The following is a 26,533-nucleotide window of genomic DNA, read 5'->3' on the forward strand; positions in this document are numbered from 1 at the left end:
AAAAAGATAACGATAAGCGTACCAGAATAAAATATAATATTCAGAATTAAACAGTGTAGCTGACTTACAGATTCAGTTAACATCCACAAATGAATAAGCGTGACGCTTCAGGGGAGGTTTCAGACCTTGGCTAGAGCAGGGTACACAGTGAGTGAACTCCGAGAAAACGATACATTAAGCGCAACAGAATGTTATCCACGCTCTGTCTGCCACTTGTTGTCTGTAGCTGGTTGTGTTTTGCATGTGTGGGATGGGATTCTGAAACATCCTTAAATTCGGGAATTGTTGTTTGTTTATTCAAAGTCAAAGACAGTCCAAGTAGTGCATAGAACATAAAATTCTTTGACTTCGAAACATTTATGAAACGTCTTTAACATTCAGTTTAATGCAAAAGTTAAGTTACACAAATACACCCTCTCAAAGAAAGCGTAAACAATACAGCCATTAAAAACAGCCACACTGCTTCTGCAGGTCACTTTGTTCCCGAGGAGTGAGCGTCTCTCTACTGCTGCATAAGATTGTCATCAGCTAAAGCAAGAGCCAGCACTGACCCACTTCCAGATGCCGCAGATACCCAACACCCAGAAATGCTTTGATCCAGCACAGCTGTCTGAATTATGTGCAACAGCTTTTTCCTTCAAATACAGTACAGTCTTGCTTGCACAGAGTTAACCTGACTCCACTCTTACTGTCGACAAAGAAAACACAAAGCCTTTTTTCACTGGATGAATTTATATGTTGAGCTAACACAAAGCTGCTGTCTTAGTGCTGACACTGAAAGGAAAACTGTGGCAAACATGTGGAGCTCAGCTCACAAAACCTTTGATGTGACCATCAAGAAGATTTGAAAAGAAGCAGCATCTTCTCCCAAACCTATGCTTTCTTCTACACATATTGCTATGGACTCTTGTGTCCTTCAGAGCCAATTATCAGCAGTGCTTACAAGTTCAGACTGTAGCACAATTCAGTACTACGACCCCTAAATACTGGTAGAGAAGTCTGAGTCAGTTCCAGGCATTTCTTGTAAAGTGTTGTTCCCGTGTTGACAGATATGGATTGAGTTTGACATGTTAATCTACTCCTCTCTGTGAAGAGGCTTCACCTCATGTTGTTGCTGTAATGAGCCATCACAACACACATTCATCTTTCCTCAGCAGGGCTCAACAATAAAAAAAAATCTTCTTGCGCTCCCAACATTATATAGTCACTGTCCACAGCTATATTAATAAACATATGCACATTTGCTGGAAAACAATGTCATATTATATGATACAAAACAAGTAACAGTTCCATCATCTGGCTCGAAACTCTCTCTCAATTGCCCTATGAATTCAAGCAAGCCCTTTTTGAGCCCTGCTCTGTATGTCAAGCAGAGAAAGCAAGCTGTTATTTACCTTGCATCATCCCGTTTCTGTGCCTGTATCTGTTTTTGAAAGACTCAACAAGACGCACGCACATTTGACTCGTGAGTAAACAGGAAACCCCTCAGACTGCCAGCACGGGCAGAATAAACACAGGCAAAGTTATTAACTGGCCACTGTGGAGCACAGACACGCAGAGGGAGAGAGAGAGTCCAGTTCAATTGGTCATTTATCTCCCTCACCCACTGTCATCTCAATAGAGATGTCACGGCACTGGGGTACACAGAAAATTACAGTTGAAAGGAACAGCTTTTGTTAGTGCATCTAAAATGTCAACAACTGCAAACAACACTCGACTAAAGGCTAACTCTTATCCTGTTTCCAACCAAACATGGTCATTTGCTACAGTGTGCTAGGCGGCTTATATAATTGTACAAAAGTTTCAACACACCAGTTTTGTGTGTGTGTGTGTGTGTGTGTGTGTGTGTGTGTGTGTGTGTGTGTGTGTGTGTGAGTGTGTGTGTGTGTGAGTGTGTGTAGTGCTGGGTAGATTAATTAGAAATTGTAGTCGATCATTGAATACAATATACATGTTACACATTTGTTGTTAGTTACTTAATTACACATTTTATATAATTTAATCGGACTACTTTTTGATTACTTTCGACCTAAATTGTTTATATCATTGATTTAAATAGTCTTGATCTTGTAACAGTTTGATAAAAAATGCAAAGAGAAAGAAAATATATATATTTTTGTTACAACATGAAGTGCACTAAACATTACAAAAGGAACTGCAGGGTTGATAAATAAAACAATCAAAATAAATCACTAACGAAAAAATATATTTTATTTGTTTCTGCTGTGCGGTCTTCTGAATTTTCCATGTAATCATAGTCACCTGAGTAATGGCCAGTCCGTGTGTGCAATTCCACAAAACTTTTGAAGAAGGAAGCTTTAAAAGGTAAAAAATAATTAGGGGAGGGATAACAAATAACAAATTCTGAATAATTTACTGCCATTTTTTGAATATTAAGTAATCATGTAATTTACAAAAAAGTAACTGTATTCTGATTACCAGTATTTTAAACTGTAATGTAATCTAATTATAAGAATTAAATTTTTGGAATCTAATTACATAATCCAGATTACATATAATCAATTACTACCCAGGACTGTATATATAATGTATATATATATATATATATATATATATATATATATATATATATATATATATATACATATATATTTATATACACTGTAATAAGGAGGCAAATTTATATATATATATAATATATAAATTATATATAAATTTGCCTCCTTATTTTATAACACCGCTAGGGCCGTAACTACCATAGACATTGAATACCATAGATTACTAATAAGAGTGAATTTTTGCATTTTAAAAAACAAAAAATATATATATTATTCGCAAACTGTTTAAATGTATTGCTTGACAATTACAGTTCATATTTGTTTTTCTTTATTTCCTTAAATCCCCTTTAATCCTTATATTATTTAATTCCTTAATGTGTGTGTTGATGTAGTGGTCTGCTCAGCTGGGCTGTTCGGACCCACACAAAGGCACATCTGAACTACGAGGCACAGAGCGTCTCTGTGTCCTGCACATTTAACAGGTGCGTGGTAGCAGAGAGGATTTTCTGTAGTCTGGCGAGACCTGGCAGGGCCTGACAGGAAATGGAGCTTGCAAGCAATTAAGGGGGCTGAGATATAAACAAAGAGAACAAATAGAACAAAAATGTGAGCAAGACAACTCTGTTATTCTCTGGTATGGTATTTCTGGTATTCTTATCTGGGCTGATGTAAACAGGAACTTAATATTTAAGAGTCAGCTTAGTGAACAGTTTTTAGGCCAAAACAACGTCATGGCACTCAAAAATAACCCCACTACAGCAGAGTTGATTGATAGCCTTGGAACATTGCTTGAATTCAGCACAAGTCAAGAACTGACTTTCAAAAATTCAACTGTGACACACAAACAAAATCCACACTTCACTAAAAGGATAGTTCCCCCAAAGATGGATTTCTGGATTTCCTTATATTAAAAAAACAACAACGCTGAGATTCTGTAAAAGATCTGTGTTTGTGTTTCCTTGTGACTATATTGCCTTTATGTTAGTAAAAACAGTAATATTGTGAAATTTTACCACAATTAAAAATAATATATTAAAATGGAATTTAGTCTTCAGTGTCACATGATCCTTCAGAAATCATTCTAATATGCTACAGTTGAACAGCATTTATTTCAATTAGAAATCCTTTGTAATTAAAATAGTCTTTTTTTAATTACAGTCACTTTTAATTACAGTCACTTTTAATTACAGTCACTTTCAGTCACTTTTTATCTATTTAATGCAGTCTTGCTGAATTAGTATTAATGTCTTTTAAAAAAAATATTTAAATAAAATAAAAACATAAAAGGGACACATGATATATGTCATACCTTAAGGTATAATGTTAGTCAAAGTTTTGTGCACCAAAAAAACATATTTAAATTTTTTCCATCCTTTCTTTCTCTATATACTCTTTTAAACACTGATGTAAACGCTCTCTGATTGGCTAACTTTGTATGCAAGTTGCACAACAGCACTTACTTTCTTATGGGTCCAGAAACAATACAATATTCACCAACTTATCTTACTCTTTACATCATTTGTAAAATATTAGCTGGATCTTCTACTGATGATTAATAGGATATATCCTACTTCCACATTATACTCCACATTTTAGCAATTGGTGTCAAGGAAAAATTATGATGTTGCTTTGCAATCAAAGAGCATCTGTATAATCATTAAGCAATTGAGCAATGGGCTTTTGCCCCATTCCTGTTAATGTAACTGACAGAGGAAGTCACAGCGTATTACTGAATGATGTACTCTTTCCAGTCCTGTTGAACTGGAAATCTGTTGGTTTAGACTTAAAGTGTGATTCACAGCTAATGAAATCAGATGTGCAGTTTGTATAGATCATGTTTGTATTAAAGTGATCTTGTGAGTAATATTTAACAGCAAACAAATGAAAGTCTAAACAAAAGCCAACTATAAAATATACCCATGCAGTGCAGAGTGCTGAGTCTATTTAAATAATCATGCTAAATTATTTAATTTCCCTGAAGTCCCCATATTCTTGGGAGTGAATTTTAGAACCAAATTGTTGGCATATTGAACTTTTACATGGTAAAGAGACCATAACTAGGATAAATAGTTAGCACATCTCACACACACACATTCAAAGCATTATACTAATAAATCACCCTTAAGTCTGATGCAGTGGTTAGACAGTATGTGAGAAGGGGAAGGGAGAGGAAATAGAGACTGTGTTTCTATTGGATAATAAAGTCATCTGGCACTGTGTTAGGACCCTGCTGCTACATGGCCCTCCACCTCACAAAAACCCAGCTGGAGTAAATCCAGCTCGGCTCAGAGCCTGCAGAGAGCTCTCGACAGCCGAGGTAGGGAGACAGCAGCCTTGAGACAATAGTTAAAAAACCGCACACTACAAACATCCCTGCTTTAAAAACAACATCAACATATTATACATGCAACGCAATCCACTCGTCTTTTCAAGTGGTGCTTACATAACTTACAGAGACAGAGATATAAGCTGTGATCCGAAGATTTAGATCCAGTCTTTCCTCCATCTTGGCGTCTCTAATTGGTTTTGTGGTCTGTTTACAACCCAAATGCCCAATGTTGTGCTGTATACTCATGTAAAGCCACTTTAAATAACATGTGAGGGACAAACTCGCGCCTCGATTAGATTTATTCGGTGTGATAAGACTTTTCTGTTGTAATGCCGACACCATATTTACTTTGATATTTACTTTATTTGCTGTCACTATGGCTAGTTATTTAGTAGTTACACGTTATTGTGAAAACAGAATAACCAATTTAAACTGCCAAACACTGTATCTGTATCATTCCACTTGTCTGCGTTGCGTGTCCCTGACAGACTGTCAGTGTGTATTAGTGATGGGGATTTTTAAGTGACTCTTTCTGCAAGTTACATTAATATGACAGTCGATGGCATCATTGAATCATTTACACAACTGATTAGTTCAAATACACTGATTCATTCAGAAACAAAACAAGTGACGATTGATTGAATTGCCTTGTCCAAATACCCACACTTATAGTCTTGGCACTTGACCACTTGCATGATGTATTTGCTCTATTTGGCCCAAGTGTTCAAGTAGGCGTGAAGACTGCAAGTGTGTGTAGAACTTTTGATTACTCAATGGGACACACTTATAGTCTTGCAAAAAATGCTTTACAGAGCTTTTATTTATTATATTTTCATTATATTTATATATTTTATATTTATATACATTATATATATTATATTTTAAAATAAACTTCTAAATGTCTGCTCAGTAGTCGCTATGTGACTAACAGAAGACACACATTTAAAATTGTGGTGCTTCTAATTAAGTGATAAAACAGTTGCAAATGTTGTACAAAATAGGCCTAAACATACCATACTCATCTTTGCACCAATACAATGTGCAACACTTCATATTTTTACAACCAAATTATAGCCTATGTATCTAATTAATTTAAATTACAGTGGAATGTTTTCCTCGACATTTCGTGATTTTGGGGCACATGTGTTCCCGTACATAATGCATGATGGGATACGCTTAGCGTCAATAGTGTGGGTTAAGTGTGCATTAAGGGCACTGCACTTTGGCATTTTTAAGACATGGGACAGTCTTGCGCACTTACTTCCTGTCACGTGCACGAGCTCTCAAGTGGCCAAGACCGCAAGTGTGGGTATTTGGACAAGGCATACAATTTACTCAATTGATTTGTTCAAAGATACGGATTTAGAAACGAAACAAGTGATGAGTCATTGAATCATTTTCTCAACGGATTCATTTAAAGACACTGATTCATTCAGTAACTAAGGGTGCATCTCAATCAGCTCCCTAGTTCAGTAGTCAGGTCACTGATCAGGTAGTCGGTCATTTTAATGTCTGTCTCAATCACAAAATCCTTCCAGTGCACTGAAATGTTCGCTCCCTAAAAAGTCCCACAATGTGCCTTGAAAACCAGTGAGCATAGATGGTCACTTCCAAAGCGCGAAACATAAATCACATGAGACATCTACGTGATAGATGTTTTAAAAATACAAACCATAACTTAATTATATGTCAGCATAAACATACATTGCTAGGCACTTAATGAACATAATTTAGTTCATATATATTATTTATTTACAGCTGAAATGCTGCTTTGAAATGCTACTTTAAATAACATTAAAACAATATAATAAAGATATCAGTTCTGCTGTTGTATAATGAGGACATTGTCATGTCGCCGGAAATAGAGTCATCAGTGTCCAATGTGTAGTGAGCCAGAGCCAGGGTCTTTCTTTACTGTCCTTACCGGTGCCTAAATTAATGTACACTATACTGGTTCATGACCTAGGAAACTAGGGATTTGATTGAGATGCACCCTAAACAAATGACAAGTCACTGAATCATCTAATCAATTGAAACAAGTGACTGCTTTTACTAGACTCACTGGAGGATTCATTCAACCGATTCGTTCAAACAAACTGATTCACTCAGGAACACCTGTGTGTTTGAGTCTAATCTCCATAGTACAGTGACTGTCACACAAGTAAATTACACTTTTTTTGCAACCGTTGATGCAGTTTCAGAATGCACAAACTTAAAAATAACAATAATAAAAAACCCTGAAGACCCTAAATCTGATTGACAGTTAATTCAAGTTAAAGTGTTTTTGTAGCTTAGATATCACATTCACATTCACTTTCACATTCTGCTGCTGTCTGAAAGGATTGAGTGACTCAGAAAGGCTCAGAAAAATGACATTAACAGGCACAGCTGCAAAAGCAGGGAAAACAGTGAAAAAAAACACACTCAAAATAGCCTCTCGTTACCGCAGTCTGTAGCACAGACCAACAAACCCAATCCGTCTGAATGATACTGGTCAGACTGCATTAGAGAAGGCTAAAAGATGACCATTTAGATATGATTCCTTACATGCATTATTTCACAAAATGTTCTTAACCATATCTAGGCCTGCTCATAACATAGGATGGGCATGATACCTTGCCCAGATCCCCAGGCACACAGACAGGAGAACCACATAAACACTCACTCGAAGGGAGCAGGCAGAGGCCAGTGCTCTACAGGATGTGGCCGGCTCCACCCCACATAGCATGTCCCAGAGCAATAACCAGACAAAATGAGGATCAAACAACGATTTATACATGTGCTGACAAATTCCAGACTTGTATATATTGGGCTGTTCTAGCATTTAAGTGCTTAGTGGGCTGTTCTTGCATTTAAGTGCTTAGTGCACATCTTCCATTCGGTTTCATCAAGTTTCCTTTTCTCTGGTGCCCTAAATCTGGCTCCGAATGCAGCTTTTGATCTACTTTAAAAGTTTCCAACTCCTCAGAACTTACTCTTTCTCTCGCTTTTACACGGTATCTCCATTTCTAGGTTTCTGTGTCAGACACAAAGAGGCCTCTCATTCAGACAGTGCAGTGTAAAGCGTGAGGTGATTCCGTGGGAAAGGCTCTTGGCAGACTGGCATCTTCCTGACTGATATCATTTCTGGAGTCTTGGACTGGATACCGAACGATCGTCCACAGAGAAACACAATTGTCGCAACTTGCCCATCAAGCTATTATTATCCTTTTCTAAGGTCTTTAGAAAAGGTCTAGAGTAGGTTATCATGATAATGGAGAGGTTTTGAGTGCAAACCCTCTTTGATTCAGCCCATAGGTTTACATTTATCGCTTTGATTTCTGTAAAACATAACCCCTCCCATCCAAGACAGTTTGAAAGTTGTTTTTAAAATACCAAAATAGCAACACTGAAGAAACCAAACGAGTTTCATTGCTAAAGCTGGATTCCAGCCACATCACATGATCCAAACTATGAGGTATGAGGATGTATGCAGTTAAAATGAAGATATAAGTAAACATTTTTATATTGTGCTTGTCACTGAAAAAAGTGTTTCTCTATGCAAATTTGTTTAAAGGTTCAATACAAGTTCAATACATCATTTGATGTATAATATCCATAACTATTAAAAAAATTAAGTAAAGAACTTATAGTAAGGCACTTGCAATAGAATTTAACAGATTGTGAACGGCATTTTTGTTAAAGCACTGAATTCTCCCATAAAAGTGTTATCTGAGCTGTACAGTTGTAACATCTGTAGGTGTTGTTGCTAGTTCATCAGCTTCAACTGCCATCGGGTAGCAGAAAGCCCTTGTTTAGATTGCTTCTGGCTGGTGCAAGTATGCTTTAAGTGGCAAGTCCAAATCATTTTCTCTGGTAATTGACATTATGCCACAAAAGCTGCTGGTTGAGCTCATCTGTACTGAAGCTGAAACATTCCTTTAAGAGAAAATGAGGTCTGCATGTGCTGACTACAGTCTTGCTTCAGTAGGAAAGACAGATAAACCATTAGATCTTGTTCAAATAAATCACACTTAAGACGTAGACATGTGAAGCCGGCTCCCCTTACCTAACCTGTGTGACTTACTCTACTTTAATGTATCGCTTCCAGGATCTCTTTCATCATTATTCTTCCATTATTTAGTATTTTCCTATTCCTACAGAACATAAAGAGAAGACATAAAAACGTTTTTTTTTCACAACATATTCAGATGCACAGCCAGGCAAAATTGTGCAAGACTGGAATGTGAGTGAGTGAGTTTATTTATTTATTTTTGGTTGTTTTCGTGATGGGAAGATTTTCTTGTCAGCATTATCTGCTTCAAAACAGCACTAGTCCCAATGCGTCTCAGTGTTTTAAATATCTGAGGTTTGCTCTGTGTTTGAACCTCCAATTGGCCAACAAAATGTAAACTAGGCAAAACATTTTCAGTGCTCATACAAAAGTTTCGGGTCGGTAGGAAAGAAGTCTCTAATCCTAACAAAGGCTGCATATATATGATCAAATACAGTAAAATAGTAATATTGTAAAAAAAATACAATTAAGAAATCTTTTGAAACATTATAAATGTCTTATAAGTGATTATTTAAAAAAAATTACTGACCCCAAACTTTTGAACAATAGTGTAAAATAAATGAATATAAACAAGTTGAAAAATAAGGGAAGCAACAAGCTAGGAAATTTAGCCTAAGTAAAAAAAGACAAAAGCAAAAAACACTAGAATATCACACTGTGTGAGTTTTTGGCTTGTTTTCAAAATTCTGTGGTTAAACTAAATCTGACATTTCATTACCTCATTATCTCTCTGACTTCACATTCATTGCTCTGATCGGCTGACCACGGGAGAACGTTGCATTTATTTCAAACTTCTCAAGCTATTTAATCACATGCCCACCACATTCAATGAAATCAGTGTAACAACTCTCAATACTGTCAGCAGGCACTAAAATTATGCTGACAAATCACAGAATTACCATAATGAAGACACCTCAGTCACGGCTGACACCTCAGCATTTGAGTAAAGCTCAGTGGTCGCATAAGCAATTCCGGCAAACCGCAGCTTAAAGTAAACACAACTGGTGTCATGTAAAAAAATAAATAAATCCAAACTGTTGCCAAGCTAACCAAATGGCAGTCACTCCACAAATCTGAAATTTTTGTCAAGTGACGCATGTTCTGCTCAAAATCAGTTAAGTTACTTCCCTTTGCCTGAGACTAATCCTCTTAACAGGCCTCAGAGCCACTGCTGAAATATTGGTGGGGAAGAAAGAAAGTCTACTGGGAAAAATCAAGTTATTAATGAATGCCATCAATTTTTCTGACAGCAATAAGAGATAATTAATGCATAAAGTAAAGTACAAATAGTGGATAAGTAATCACAAACAATATAGGGACGTTCCATTGTTTTCTAATATACAGGCTTATTACTTTTCTAACCTTTAACACTATCCTTTTTGCATTTTTATACTTTAAGACATAATTCAGTATGTTTAATAAGTTATTTTCCACATAGGCGTTGTTGGATTTTTTTTTTTTTTTTTTTTTTTGATTTCAGGTTTTATGATCAGGGACATTTGGTCCACATACTCCATGCAATACAAGCAAAACTGGGACGCACACTTCCAAACGCTAGTTTTAAGGGATGCCAAATATATTTTACAGCTGCCTTACATTTTGATTTGATAACTTACTGGAATCATTGTGTACAAATGAGGACAGTACACTGTGCTAACTTGACCCCAAAACTAAATTTACTTCCCTCATACAAAGTTCACAATGGAGCATTAGCATATATGAGGAAGTGCATGCAGTTTTCCAATGTGAATATATGATCTTTTGAAACATTTTTAACTTGAAAACTTTGAAAGTGCATATTCTAATCATACAAAAATACACTGTTCAGTGCTCTACTAAAGCTGAGCTTGAGAAATCCACATAATTACTGTTTATAGCTTTTATGAGAAGTAGCCTATATGAATGTGTCAAAACCTAGGCTGACTCATACTCATGACAGCATTTTGTGTATCGATGATAAGCTAGTCAGTAGACAGTGATCCTACAGTTTTTACAGGTCTTGTAAATTTTGGACCTTCCTTGAGACCATCCTTAAGAGTTTCGTATAACATTAATGATGACATTGAAAAAAACTACATCACATTATTTATGTTATAAATAGACCATTTGGTGTCACTGTACACCGTAAACTGTAGCCTACTACAAGCCTTCCGGCTGGCAACAACAATGACTACAAAGCAGGTGGTACTAAACAGAATTCACCAAACTATCCTTATCAGTGTTAACCCAACATTGGCCTATTTAAAACATTAATCTAACGGCTTATTACGTGGTAATAAGAAATGCATAAAATAGGCGAAATATATCAATATATAATATATTAATATTATTTAGGCTTTAACATCTGAGACTTATATAGGCTAGGCTACATCTGACACTTAGGCGTTAATAAATAAAAATAAACTTAAACACTCGCCAAAGACTTGCGGTAATAAAGTGTGAGACTCACCTCGACGGCTCGAAACCAAAACACCAGCAAACAAAAGCACATTTACTCATTTATAAGAGTTGGATGATGTTTATCCAAAATCTCAGTTGCTGTTAAAAGTTTAAGATGTTCCTACATGACCGATGCAAGGTTGTGTCCTTGTACTTCGCAAGAAAGACTCTTCTAACTCATAGCTGTGTTAAAGCATGCGACCTCTCCCGGCAAAAACAAACTCCAGGAGGAGAACAAAAGTTGATGTGCATTGAGTTTCACGTCACGTGTTGCAGCTGGGAATGTCTCTGGAAGGGAAAAGCCTTTGTTAGACCCATATAGACTGTAAAAAAAAAAAAAAAAAAAAAATGTAGACCCAGAAACCATGTTACCCAAAGAAGATCATGAAAGAACCGGAAAGACAGGGACACTATGGAGGACAAATAAACAATTTAAAAGTAAATGACCCGGGTTCAATTTTCACTTTAAACCTCAGTTGCTTTATTGAAGCAAAGAAAACATAGCGCAATCTAAAATATCACTAATGTTTATTATATGATATTATACAGTGTTAATTGTCATTTCCAATCACGTGTTTAGGATAGGCCTACGTAAAATACCAAGTTTAAAATTGGGCTTATGAGTAGGCTATGCCGTTTAATTGCATCTAGATTATGTTATTTCCATAATATATTCTATAATCTGGTTTGATACAAATACTACAATACAAACGATATATAAATATATAAATTATCTGCACAGTTAAATATCCTTTACTGTATGTGGTGTATTTTATCTATAACATGTTAAAAACAGTAAAATTATAAGTAAGCCTGATGATACTATTTAAAAAGTTAAGTGTCACGTGTTGGTGATTTTTCATTGGTCATTGGAACAGATACATCAATGTAGCTCTATTGCACACATCAGTACGATTGATGCTTATCAAATATTTGATTGCCCTGTATACACCCAATTACAGTCTTTGACTAATGTCTGGCGAGGAGAACTGGTCATTCATGCTATATTGATGTCAATCGACGAACCTTTAACACCTCTGCTTGTATGAGACTTAATCTTCATTATTCTTTTATCCTATTCTTCTGTTTGAATTCAGACATGGCATTATGGCTTCGCCATCTACACCTCTTTCATCCCACTATAGAACAATCCACCTATTATCTTAAGCCTTGTTAGAAAACAACATGTTTTACAAAATTATGTGATAATTATTTCTCCAAATATGAGCACCATTGGACTAAGGCCCTGGCGGATGCTGTATAGCCTATAGCATGTGAACACAAGTAAACTGGAGAAGACGTGATTGAATGCATTATGAGTGATGATTTCTTTTCAAAATAACGAAAGTTACAGATTAATTATTTTGCACTCTTGGCAGTGAACAGTTAAATGTTTCATCAAGCAACTCAAGCCACTGCACCCTTTATTTTTATTACAATACTCAGTCTGTTTAAATCGGAGTCTTATCAGCTTGGCAGTTAGCACATCTATCTTGACTTGGGAATATTTTCCAATTCTTCCAGATCGGTACCTTAAGGGCCATCTCCTGTGCACGGTCCTCTTCAGGCAACCCAAAATATAGCCTATTCTAGGATTCAGGTCTGGGCTGCTCTGTCAGGGCCATTCCAAAACATTAAAGCTAAACAATTCTGGATAAACGGAGTCACTATATATGTGTGTTGTTTTTTTGTTTGAAATAGAGATTCAAGTTTTTTTTTAACGAATCTCTTGAATGATTCAATGACATATACGTTTTTAAGTCACTTGTCGCCAACTATGTAACTAGGCCGTAACTATGTAAATAATCGCCATTTTAAGCACCGTGTTGCTTTCAAAAGCTGTGTTATTTTGATCGCTTCTATAGAAATCAGTTTTTACATATCCGAATTATAAACTTTTATCCCACTTCTGTGACAATATGAACACGTGTAACAAAAAGATACTGTGAAGTTTGAAGGTTGAAAAGACTGTTTGTGAAGCGGTTTCATACCTTTGACAACTGCTCTCTCTCGGTCAGCAAGCAGAGCAAACGCAGCTTTGAATGTTCCGGGGTGATTTTTTGTGAAAACAGGTTTAATACACAACACACAGGCAAATCGTTTTCATTTAGGAATGAGATCACGTTGGTATTTGAATCGAGGTCTGCCCCATAACCCAGACAAATGAACAAAATAGGAGATAGGCCTATAGTTGTCATGTATGTAGGGACCTATTTGAAAGAAAGAGCTGCAACTCTTTTTTAATGTGGCTGTAAGCGTCTTGACAGCCTATCCTCCATTCTTTGTCTTCTAATCAATTTGGAGGGGCATCCTGTTCTTGATAATGTCACATACTTTCACCACTTGTTGATGACTGTCTTCACTGTGTTCCACGGCATATCTAATGCCTTAGAAAAAGTTATTTGTTGCCCTCACCTGAGAAACTTTTCAACAATGAGATCCTGGTCAGTGATTTGTAAACTCTTTGTGGCCAATGCTTCTTATAATAGCATGCAACCAAGAAGATGACAGAAAAATCTTACAAGAACAGCTGCTATTTATTTGGAGTTAATCAGAGTCACTTCTGATGAAGGCAGGTGTGTGCTATTTCACATGAGCTTGATGATTGGTTCATTCTGAGCATAGCTACATATCCAATTGTTATGCACACTATGCAGTAACTGGCAATTTCCACCAACTGCGGAGCGGCTGCGGATCCGCTCCGGAATGGCGGCGGAGTCAACAGTTTTCCATTAAAGTCAATGTGTGTATTTTCACTGACTTCGGAATGGATGGGTTCCGACTCCAGCTCCGGCGAGCAGCCCTCCGGAGCAGATATGCAGAGCTTCTATTTTTGCCAGATAGCAACGCAACTAGGGGTGCGCCGATCCGATACTCAGTATCGGTATTGCTCCGATACTACCAATATTTGCCGGATCGGGTATCGCCAGACGAGACCATCCAAATCCGATCCGATATTGTATAGCCTACGTATGTTATTGTTATACAACACAAAAGGCACAAAAACATTATAAAGCACAATATGTTTTCGTGTACTGTATTCCAAGATTTCTGAAGCCATTACTGTCACAGTGGGACCGGGAATAATTCCGTGGATTCAAGTGCAGATCAAGAAGTGTTTTAATAGGACAAAACATAAAATAAACAAACCAAAACTAAATCCAAAAACAGACAAGGCAATCCAAAAACAGAAAAGGCAGGACAGGAACAGGTACAGCATACAAAACGCGTAACAAATACAACGAACGAGCACAGGACAGCAAACACAGGAAGACTAAATAGGGAGGCAAACAAAGGAGGGTAACGAGACAGACAGGTGGAGCAATAAAACCAATAATCAGATAACAAGGGGGAGGGATTAAACAATGACAAGAGCACATGGCTCAAAATAATAAAACACCCATGTGCATAACAAGACAGGACAGACATGTGACAATTACATATAGTTTAATGTGAGGTACAGATTTAAATCGTTAAATTAATCTTCACCTAAGTGCTTCCCTCCGCTGCGGCTGTCAGTCATTCTCAGCACTCAAACAGCGCGTCGCGCTCGGGTAAAACAGTCACGATGAAACTCTCTCCAAGATGAGTCAATGTTCCTATTATTACACTGTAGATATGTAGATAAAGGTCTATGGTTTGCATAAAAGGACTTTAACGTGCTGGAGTTTCACATGTTACTTTCAATCGGGTGTCTGTTAGATCACAACACAACTGCTCAGTGATCACAACACTGGAGTAGAGAGCGATATAATTGCTCTTCACGCGCACATTAACTGAAATTTAAAACTGTTAAAAGGCTCAAACTAATGAATAAATAAAGAAATATATGTATATCTCACTTTTGTGCTTTGAACTTTTCAATGCAACACGGTGCGCGCCGTGACTCCATGTTGCTTCGAGCGCATCATTCTGCGCACGGGATGCGCATAAGGTTTCGTGCCGGTCTGAATTGGAGCCTTTCATATTACAATACTTTTGCGCAATAGCAGTTTATTGATAGCCTTAGTTTTTCTGTCCAATCTATGTATCATATGTTGCTGCTTCATTAAAAAGTTGCCTTTAAAATTTTAAAATTAATGTCTTTTAATTATATATATATGTATATATTTTGTCTGTATTGTTTTACAAAGTAAGGAAAATAATGTTTAAGTCAAGCTTTGATGCCTTTAACAAAAGAATAATCCCAGTCTCTTCCTCACAGTGAGGCATACAGATACAGTTTATTAGGTAATTTGGCACTGTTTTTTTAATTATTATTTTAGTATTGGATCGGATCGGTATCGGCCAATACTGAGTCCCAGGTATTGGAATCGGTATATGAGGCAAAAAAGGCGGATCGTGCCACCCCTAAACGCAACAATTCAGCACAGGGCAGATTGTTATATCGCGCGATCATACGTGAATTAGCAAGATCTTGTGGGTCCTTGTGACTTCAGCTGTCAGTCATGGCCGCAGCAGTTCCGCAACAAATCCGGACCTGGTGGGTATTGAAGGACGGCAGAGCATGGAGCCAATCTGCAGCCGTTAAAAATCCAGGGTTAGGTTATTATTTTTTTTTAATCTTTTTTTTCTCTGAAATTTGTCACTTTGGTTTTCAGTGGCATTGCATAGGTTGTAATTTCTGCATTAAAGGTGCAAAAGTTCCAGTATAATTTATCTTGTTTCATTCCTAAAAAAAACAAACTGTTTCAACGGGTGTGTAGACTTTTATATCCAATGTATATACACTCTTGGATATTGTAAGTAAACAAATAAATTACAATAGTGATAGTTCAAACTTTAAAGTGTTTTTACAGAGAATTTCTTTTTTTTAAGTACACAGAGCCATATGTAACCATTGGTCAGAACAACTATTGATTTCTGCATTTATTTATTTCCATGCAAAATATGGGCATGGGTTCCAAAGCTGAACATTTGGTAAAATAATCTTGCACTTTACTCTCAGAGTAATAAAGTTAAATTACTTTATTACTTAAATAGAAAAGAGTGGCATTATGAACACAAAAAAAGTCACAGAGATATATATTTTTAAACCTGTTTTTATGGATGTCAGGAAGCAAAAGTTCTTAGAAAACTATTCACATTTCACATTCACGTGCTCAAAAACCTGCCTGGAACGCAGCAATAGTTAAAACTCTCTGGTTGCTGTGGTCGGGCTCATACGAGCGTGTGCACCGAGAACAATCTTGAGACTGGCTGCAGTTTCTCTAACGGCCACTGGTATCAGAAACGGTTAGAAATTTCAGAACCTACGCAATGCTCCTTTAAAGGGACATTGTGTAGGAATTTCTCCCATCTAGCGGTGAAATTGTATTTTGCATTCAAACGAATTGTGCTCTCCAGCGCCTCGCTTTTTCAAATGCGTGTTGCATCTAAGGTAGCTGTTATGTACCAAAAAGCTATGACAGGATGTCTTCTAATAGCACATCGTCGAGATTTCCTTTGGGTGAACAGGTTTTTTATTTCAAACAAACTGCAACTTGACACAGCGAACAAGCGAATGTTACAGTATGAATAATAACAGTGCAATGCAGCCTTTTAAACTTGCCGGGCAGTGACAAGCGCCTCTCACTGCTCTGCTCCTCTGTTTCTGCTGCTTTCAGTTATGTGATGCTGGCTCTGAAAGAAAACGCGTTGTGGTAACGTGTTGGCCTATACCTTTTGACCCTCTCTGCTATTATAGTTTTTCAAGATGGCGGAACGACATGCCGTGGGGCCGCCATCTTAAACCGGTCACCCGCTCCGCTCAGTGTAATCTGTTTGGCAGGTGCAATGAGCTGCCAGCCCATTTAATTAATCATATCTCACTGAATACCGAACTGATTTTCACGCGTTTTTTTTTTGCTGCAAAGGTCATACATGTAGCTACGATACAGGACACATTGAAAATTTTGTTCACAAAATACAACCAATAGTACGGTAATGTTAAATGTTAAATCTTACTTGAAAAGTAATCCCCGAGTGATGGTCCGCCGATTTGAGCAGGAATATACTGCACAGTGCTCTGGCATCTACTGCTGCTATGCAACGCAAATAGGAGTATGACCGGTTTAAGATGGCGGCCGCATTTCTTGCGCCACAGCGGCCAATAGGGCATCTAGTCTCTATATGATGTCTATGGTCACATGTACTGTATATAAAGATAATACATTTTTCGTTTACGAGGATAAGTCAGATCATTGGCAGAGGTATTTGTACACCATTGAGGACATATTTATGAATAAAAATATGGATTTTAGATAATAAAATACTTAAAAAACTACACATAGTCCCTTTAAGCAAGGTCATTAAATTACATTTGAGAAATTTAGTTTTTGTGTTTTACAGCAATCTGCCATATTTTGTTGTAGCATAAAAAAATATTTTGTTGTAGCAACTTTTTCATGTTTGAACTAATTAAATCTGATGTCCATTTATTGTTAAACATAATGGCACCAAACCATGCAAAACGCATATTCTTAACAACTTCCAACTTGAAAAATGGATTGCAAAACTATTTTAATTCAAAACTTTGAATTGGCATCAGTGTTTAAATTGAAAGATATTACAATATATTCAAAATATATTTGCAGGCACAAAGCAAACATTATACACAGATTGTTTTACGTTTGCCCAATACGTTTCAAGGCTCTATGCTGCAATTACAGTATATAATTTTAAGATAGGAAAGACAATATAATATTAAGAAGACAAAAAAGTAATATGACAAAAAAGTAACATTCATCCTTTGAAAGTCTTGTCATTTGGTTTGTGACCCTTACTGGCAAAATGAGTCACCATGAATAATTTTTCAAAAATAGTTAGTTATTGTCACATTCTTTATTAAAGAAACCTTAAAAATGATGTATGATTTGTTGGAACCGGACCAAAAATGACACTTGTTTGAAGTCGATAGTCAGCAAAATTTGAGAAAAATCAAGGTAAAACTTTCTGAAGGTTCCAAAAGAAAATCACCTAGCAACAGACAGCCTATATATTAAGGCCTACTGTACTGCACAGATTTAATAATATGGTACACATCAGATGTTTTCTCCCCTACAGTTAACCAAACGTTCACTTAAAACATAACAGATTTGTGTTTGTGTGAATACACGGCAAGAGATATATTATGAAATTCTGTAATTCTGTACATTTCGGATTGCGCGTCTGGGGAGTCTTCGTGCACACGCTTTGTGTTAGTCAGTGCAAGATCATTTTGTTTACATCAGCATGAGTTTCAAAAATCACATTGCATTGGTTCAGACTCATGCCATCGAGAATTTGCTATGAATATTGTGCTGAGGAGAAGCTCAAGTTGTCGAAAAGCGAGCAGAGAAAAATGGTAATTTTAATGGACTATACAAATAAAAATAATTGTAGATGTTTAATTGTTATTTGGAGCATTGGGATCGCTAGATGAGAGCTTAATGAACACATTTTTGTCAAAACCACAAATTTGACCAAAGTTGACGTATTTCACTTGTTTTGGCTGTAGCTTGTAATTAGCCTGTGCGCATTTCGACACATTTTTCCAGGATGGGTCACATTTCTTCATTCACAAAGGGCCTTTACCTGTGTTTTTACATTTAGTGATACAATATTTAGGGCTGAAAGTGTTAGGGACCGCGGTTTCAACCCTCGGGAGTACCGGCAATTTCCCACCCCCCACCTCCAGCACTGAATGTAATTATATTGTGACCTGAATCTCATCAGATTCCAGATTAAGCTGGTTATGATCCTCCACAGTAGTGTCAAATTTGGGACAGATGAACTCAACAGGTTTCCAGTGTGGTCTTCGTCCACTTCCTCTTTGTCGGAAAGGGGCAAACCGCAACCATTTCTTCACTACATCAGCAAACTGGTGGTGTGTCGCTTCCTTTCCTACGGGTGTCCTCTTCAAGGCACCTGCAGAGAATAGCATTGAAACATTACGACACATGAAGATCTAAAACTGTTGTACTAAAACATAATTTTAAATGTTGCTTACGAAATAAAACCCCCTGCAGTCTGGTGTTTCTGAAGCTCCGTTTCTGTCCTCTGCCAACCCAGTTGAGCTCCGAGCCCACACTGAAAGAGAGAACAGCATGCATAAGACGCCGGACCGCATCATCCACTGTGGCTCCGCCCATCCTTGAGAGATGTGACACCTATGGAAAAATCAAAATATGAAGCAATACTCAGTATAGGTGAAGAAAAGAAGGTGTTACAAGAAAATGTTTGATTGAGGTTTACAAAATGACATAACACATTATTACATGTGCTGTAGATACTGTAAATGGAAGAGCAGATTTACAGTAACATATATTATTTACCATTCTCCTCTGAGATTCAGTATCCTCTAAATGCTGCTCCGTTTCATCGAGCTGTTCCATAGTTCTCAGTGGCAGATCTATGTCAAGTGGTTCGTCCTCCTCTTCACACACTTGTCCATGAATCCTGGCCTGTAGGTCTTTCAGAACTTCCCACTGCTTCTGTTGCTCCTCCTTGATCTCAATAAGAAGGGATATGATTTTCTTGTGGGCCGCTGTCTCTGTAGTTGTAAAAAGCTAGATTTAGTGAAAACTTACAAAAGGTTAAAATTCAGCATCGATATCAACTGCGTCAGCTGAGTTCCATATGTGTGCAGGTATCCACTTGTCTACTTGCTTTTAAATGCTGCTATAAGGTGTTCTGGGTTGTTTCTGTAGGCTGTTTCTATATAGACAGTACAGTTTAATTTAAATATTTTATTCTATTAACAGGAATTTTATGTTGTACATCTGACAGTACTCTACATAGAGACTTGATTTTGTCCATTGGGAATTTATTGAATCGTTGGTTCATTGTTGTTTGCTACAGAGTGCAACTGTCAGGTTCTGAATGTAAAAACTCAATTTTAACAATAACTTGTAAACCATTAAAGACAGCCCTTACTGTAAGCTACGAGGTTGTTAATCGATAGTATTTGTTTATGTATGAAGCCATTAGCCCGCATTATTTCAACTTAGTTTAAAAAAAATCATGTTAACAGATTTTGTGGTGAAAAACTACAAGTAAAATGCGTCAAAAGATCTTGTTAGCTCTGCTATATATAGTTCTGCAGTGACGAATAGTTTCTTCAGCAGAACAATCCAAGAGCACATAAAATAGTACAGCTCAGCGAAGGCAGCCTCGCTTTCATTTCCGTTAAAAATCAAAGATGGCGCTGCTGTGAATAAGGCAAGGGTTTAATCCATCAGCCGGAAACTGAAGCCTCGCGGGGGCTGCCATTGGAGCAGAACTTCACCTGCTGTTAGCATTCCATTGACTCCCATTCATTTTGGCGTCACTTTGACAGCGAATAACTTTACATCTGAAGCGTCCAAAGAATTCATTTGTCCATTATTTATTTCTAAACAAACATGACAATGTATAAAAGGCTCTATTACTTTGTATCTTACGTTATGGCCCAGTAGAAGCTGTTTTTGTAAAAAATAGGCTAACGATTGCGTCATAACCACCACGCGACTTTCTGTCGCACAATAGATAAATTACCGTATAGACAGGAGGAGAAGCTCGCAGGCAATCTTTTACGGTCTATGAGGCAATCGCGGGGACATAGAGGCATCAAGTCAAAGGAAAAGCCCATAGATAGAGAGTCCATAAAAGCAACAGGACAAAATATTTCAACAACGTTTTTGAGGAATTAGGTGATTCAGATTTGTCTTGGCACAGCTACTAGAAGATTTACAACTGTCAGACTGTCATCAAGCTCAGTTTTAGTCTGTGCAGTACGCTCAGCCATCAGGAAGTGAGTGCTTTAATCGGGGGTCGCTGTGTCCATTTCTTTTACTGTCTGGAATAAGGTCTATAGAGAGCCTAAGTCCCTCCCCTCTGCTTCCGGCTCATGGGACCCGATTCGGAAAAAATATGTATGGTAGTCAATGGCGAGAGACAACTTATCTTTTTATTCCGTCTGAACTGTGCCCTGAATTACACATATGATGTTTGTCAGTTTAAAAGATAATTATGACAGTCAAGAAAGTCACAGTTTGTCATAAAACAGAAGAGTAACATTTAGTTTTATGTGAAAATCACTCAATGAACTACATCTCTCGTCTCGCACTATACGTCACCAAGCTCGTGTGTGTGCAGTCTGGTACAAAACACACAGGCATGACAGCATTTTACAGAAAAAATTACAGACGTTAGCTTCAGTAAAGTTAGCTTTCATTGAGAGAAAAGGTAAGACGTCACATGCCCGCCTTTTGGGCTTGTAGTCTTTGTAATTACGTATTTTCACAGTCTTATACTTCAACAGTTTTACATCAAACTGCGACTTTCTTGACTTTAAAGGGATACTCCACCAGTTTTTCTTATTAAACTATGTTATTCCCTTAACTAAGACGAGTTGATACATACCTCTCTCGTCTCAGTGCGTGCACTATATCGCTCTGTATTGCCGCAAAACTATGTTAGCACTTAGCTTAGCCCATGCACTAAATATGGGCCAAGCAGAGAAGCGACCAAACACTTCCACGTTTTCCCTATGTAAACACAGTTACTCGAGTAGTGTAACTTGACCTGGGCTGGTGACACAAAATAAACCGTTGCGCTTTTCTAAGCGTTTAAAATTGATGACTATATTGTATGGCGGAATACCATAACAAGTGCTTTTGAGCACTTCGACTTGGCGCAATAATATCTTCACTCGTGAAAAGTCCTCTTACCGGCTCCCGCTTCCTCTCCCTCTGACATTTCCGTCAATACAACGAGAGGAAGCGGGAGCCGATAAGAGGACTTTTCACGAGTGAAGATATTATTGCGCCAAGTCGAAGTGCTCAAAAGCACTTGTTATGGTATTCCGCCATACAATATAGTCATCAATTTTAAACGCTTAGAAAAGCGCAACAGTTTATTTTGTGTCACCAGCCCAGGTCAAGTTACACTACTCGAGTAACTGTGTTTACATAGGGAAAACGTGGAAGTGTTTGGTCGCTTCTCTGCTTGGCCCATATTTAATGCATGGGCTAAGCTAAGTGCTAACATAGTTTTGCGGCAATACAGAGCGATATAGTGCACGAAATGAGACGAGAGAGGTATGTATCAACTCGTCTTAGTTAAGGGAATAACATAGTTTAATAAGAAAAACTGGTGGAGTATCCCTTTAAAATGTATCTTTTTAAATTGACAAACATCATATGTGTAATTCAGGACATAATTCATACGGGATCCAAATATTTGTTGTCTCTCGCCATTGACTACCATACAATATTTTTCCGAAATAAGGTCCCATGGTGGTCCACCAGAAGGGGAGGGACTTAGGCTCTCTATTGCTGAGATCTCATGTGATTGACAGGTTGTCCCGCCCTCGCGCAAGTAAAGGCGTCATCAGAGAAGAGATGTCATTGCAACAGAGAAGTAAAGTTACTTTCATTAAAGTTTAGTAGGGTACATGAATAAAAAAAAAAATTGTGCATGGATAAATAATTTAAACTAATACAGCTATATTCCATAAAAAAATTAAAAGTCAGTTTTGATTTCATGGTGACGGAGTTTTTTTTTAAGGAGGCTCTGGAGGTTGGAGTAGGGTGGAGGTTTAAAATCATTCGATTTTTTTATATATTTTAAAAAAAGAATGTAACTTCCATTTAAAAACTTAAAGTTAAGACATATTAACACAACAAAGTTCCATAACGATTTAAGAAAAGCGATGTAAAGTGGTCATTTTCACTGCCTACAGTACCTGAAGATGAAGATGCATTCTCTAGTATTAACTTTTCTGCCACTCCTGCAGGATTGTAGGACTGTGAATCCGCGCTGAAATTCACCTCCGCCCGCCCCGGGATGTCTTCTGCGCTCCTTCTCAAGTCTCCGGGCAGAGGGTTCATATCCTCCTCAGGCACCGCTAAGCGTCTCTGTGCCATTTCTGCCATGTGTTTACTCACTAAACCCTCCGCCCGGCGGTTTATGGCCCAGCTCGAACGACCGACACTGCTTGGGTCCATTTATAAGGGTGTATTTATTAATTTACAAATAGCACTTTCTGCAAAATTTGCTACTCTTGATAAACACTGCGATTTATGCGAGACATAGGCGGAAATGGTTATCAAACTGTCCCCAGCCAGAGCACGTATCACGTTACGCAAACGTCACAGCAACGTTGGCAGAACGTTGGGAATTTTGAAAGAACTACAATTCCCACAAGCATATCGTGACGTCACCCGTCGCTTACAGGCGCGCAGTTAAATAACTTAATCAAAATGTTGTTCACTTATTTTTTTAAAGCATTTCTAACTAAATGTTTTGAATTGATTTGGAATGTTTCCTTTGTAAATGGCATGAAAATTTACTTTTCTGAAAAGATTATTTTTTTTATTTTATTTTAATAGACAAAGATTAGGCTACCACCAAATCTGGCCTTTATTGTTAATCTTTGTTTGATTAGTGGGAAATACCATATACATAAACAAAAATGTGCTAAAGGAAAACCCATATTCAGAAAGATATGAAAAATTATATTGAATTACTACTTGGGTTGATAGTAAAGCAAAACGCTAGCGAAGCTTTTGTGCTATTTATATGATTAAACATACCTGTTCCTTTTTCTGTTTATATTTTTTTTCTTCTTTTTCCAACTTCTATTTACTTTTATTTTAATATTATATGTTATATTTATTTATCTTACACACTCACTAATCCATGTGTTCATGCCAATACAGCCTTTATTCATGTACAAATCAAGGAAGTGTAATGGCTATGTTGTTTGAGATGCATCTGTGCCTATGAGGGCTAAATGTTTAAAAATGTTATCGACAAATATAGTAGCGTAAAACAAGCAATTGCAGACTTCTTTGCTCTAAATCAACTAATAACATCAGTTTTTTGAGGGCTAGGGTTTGATATTTTGGAAATATCTTGTAGAACCAATCCGTTTATTAGATGCCCTTACAGTGAAAGCAACATGCCTGCTTTTATGGCTGAAATTACAATTAGCGAACAATGATGTTTACCTCAGCAAAGATCATTTTAATTATGCTCAAATAGCAAAAACAATTACTCCTCTGATATACAACTGAAACACCTGAACAAAATAGTTTAGTACATAAAGCCAACCACCATTCTTTTTATGATTCCTGAAATGGAGAAGACATCAATTAATCTGAATGAAATATCTATGCTTTCATTGGATAGTTTTCCATTGGAGAAAAAGAAAAATGAAAACATGCAATAATCTAAGAGGTCTAATTCCACTGCTGTCCGTCCAGTGCTCAACAATGTGTAATAGTAATGAACATAAATAATTCCTTATATTAAAATATCCCATGCGACTTAGCAAACAAAGGGTGTTTAATCAAACCCTCAACACAATAGCAAAAATAAAATAAACAAATAAAGGACCCAAACATTGTACAGTATCTATGAAAATATTGTCAACAGATATACAGGCAAAGACAAAAAATATGAAGATATTTTCTTGTATATATAATTATGTACATCAGCAATGCATCACCCTGTAAAAGTCACTTTTTATTAAAATATGCCTGAATCCATGAAGAAATATCAGCAGACAAGAAAGGAAATATGACTGTAACTGGCTGAATTGTGGGCTAATTGGTTGTGCATGCCCCCATTTTTTATTACCATTATATTTGTGCGTACAAACGAACAGCAGCACTTTGATTTTCAGAAGTGATGATGACCAAATAGCATCGATCAGTACATAATAACTATAAAAATCGATCGCTATGGCTGGTATATTGCAACCATAAACATAGGCATTAATGTCCCACAACCTATAAGCAGCAGTGCTCATATTCTGAAGCATTACAGTTGCAGTGATAGGTAATTTAGTTGCATCTCAAAGCCTCTTTTTACTATCCTTGATATCGAGCATATAGAGTGCACAAACTCTGTCAAACCTTACTGAAAGTAAGTAGCATATATATGACTCTAAGAATGTGATGTGTCATGTTAAGGATTTACAAGAAAAAACACACAGTAATTAATCTACACATTATTGCATTTGATGAACAAAATTTTTCATTAAACCCTGCCTTACCGAAATCTTCCTTAAAATACCCTGCTTTACTAAGAAGAAAATAATGAACTAACAATTCTCAGCATCCAAACACAGCTCGTACACTCTACTTGGATTACACCTAGCTTATATTTACCAGGAATATCACATTGCTTAAACCCTACGCCTCCTGTTGCATTTTTGGGAAGTAAACTAGGCCTCAATGTCTATTATGAGTAATATAGAAAACAAAATTTTCTCATATAATCTGCCAACCTAGGGAAAAATTATTCTCTTTTTACATCATTGATAAAATAATAACCTACAAAGTGTGACCTTTGATTTCAAACATGCTAAAAGTACTTTGACAGTAAGCTGACAATTTTTTTTTTAGCTTAAGAATTCACTTGAAGCACATCGTACAGACTTTTAACAGCAGAAAACATTTCTAAACATTTTGCGTTACAAAATACAAAGTTGCGTTTGTGATAAAAATACTTTGCCGCAATACTCTTCCAGATATGTCATCTAAAATCTATCCTTAAAATATGTCAAAAATTACACACCCAGTATCAACCAGTGCATAAAACACAAAATTTCCCTGCAATGTGCCTTCGGACTAGAAAACCTGCATGAAGTTTCTAACTAGACTAAAAGAGTCCATGTAATCGCTACTTTGTCAGCTCACTAAAAACCTCTGTAAGGAGAAATAGTCCAAGCATCCACACATTGTGCCACAGTTAAAAGTTTACAGCTGTGATACATTGTGGTGGTGTCTTTTTACAACCCCCAGAAGCAGAGGCATACAAAACAAAGTAGTTAAATAGACCTTCTAAAAGAAGGCCGAGAAATGAGTCCTGGTCACATCAGCATAAAGAACGTCTGAAAAATCCAAATTATTAACTGCATCCTTGGAAATGAATTCTGATCCTTGTTCTACTGAGAGGATTTCTTGAAAAATTCCTTGATAAACTAAGATTAGAGTGGCATGCTAAGAGAAAAATGACTTGACCTCTAGAGCAAATTTTATTGTTTTACATCTATGGTTTGACTTTGAAACAGTCTTATCAACGTTAGATGTTAGCTTCATTTTACCAGGACAAGTTCCTGTTAATCAGCTTCTTAGGTTTGTGGCTCACTCACTCCATTCACTCTTAACCGGGAATGGGCCATTCTTAAATGTCAAAACAGTTAGGTATAAAATATATGTGTGTGTGTATATATATATATAT

General features: G+C 36.9%; 2 protein-coding genes across 15 annotated transcripts in view; both read right to left on the reverse strand.

Moving 5' to 3' along the window:
• The window catches only part of rin2a (Ras and Rab interactor 2a), a 34,723-nt gene extending 22,987 nt beyond the window's left edge, over positions 1-11,736 (reverse strand). For 3 of the 14 annotated variants that reach the window (XM_077236962.1, XM_077236966.1, XM_077236965.1), the window contains exon 1: positions 11,352-11,618. The gene's annotated coding sequence lies outside the window, so the exon portion shown is untranslated. Of the gene's footprint in view, positions 1-1,394; positions 1,537-8,896; positions 9,262-11,351 lie in introns of those variants that run through there. The other 11 variants (XM_077236970.1, XM_077236972.1, XM_077236969.1 and 8 more) reach the window with 10 other exon arrangements.
• A 6,089-nt stretch (positions 11,737-17,825) lies between these two features.
• On the reverse strand, positions 17,826-23,440 carry LOC143745079 (uncharacterized). Its single transcript, XM_077236944.1, has 4 exons — positions 23,028-23,440; positions 19,636-19,853; positions 19,311-19,470; positions 17,826-19,228 (listed from the first exon to the last, which is right to left on the reverse strand). The coding sequence occupies exons 1-4, from the start codon at positions 23,287-23,289 to the stop codon at positions 19,011-19,013; spliced, it is 858 nt and encodes a 285-aa protein (XP_077093059.1). The 5' UTR covers positions 23,290-23,440; the 3' UTR covers positions 17,826-19,010.
• Between the last annotated feature and the right edge of the window lie 3,093 nt (positions 23,441-26,533).

This window comes from Siphateles boraxobius, unplaced genomic scaffold (genome assembly GCF_051911475.1).
Source record: "Siphateles boraxobius isolate OS27281-9 unplaced genomic scaffold, OSU_SipBor_1 20, whole genome shotgun sequence".
Classification (NCBI taxonomy): Eukaryota; Metazoa; Chordata; class Actinopteri; order Cypriniformes; family Leuciscidae; genus Siphateles; species Siphateles boraxobius.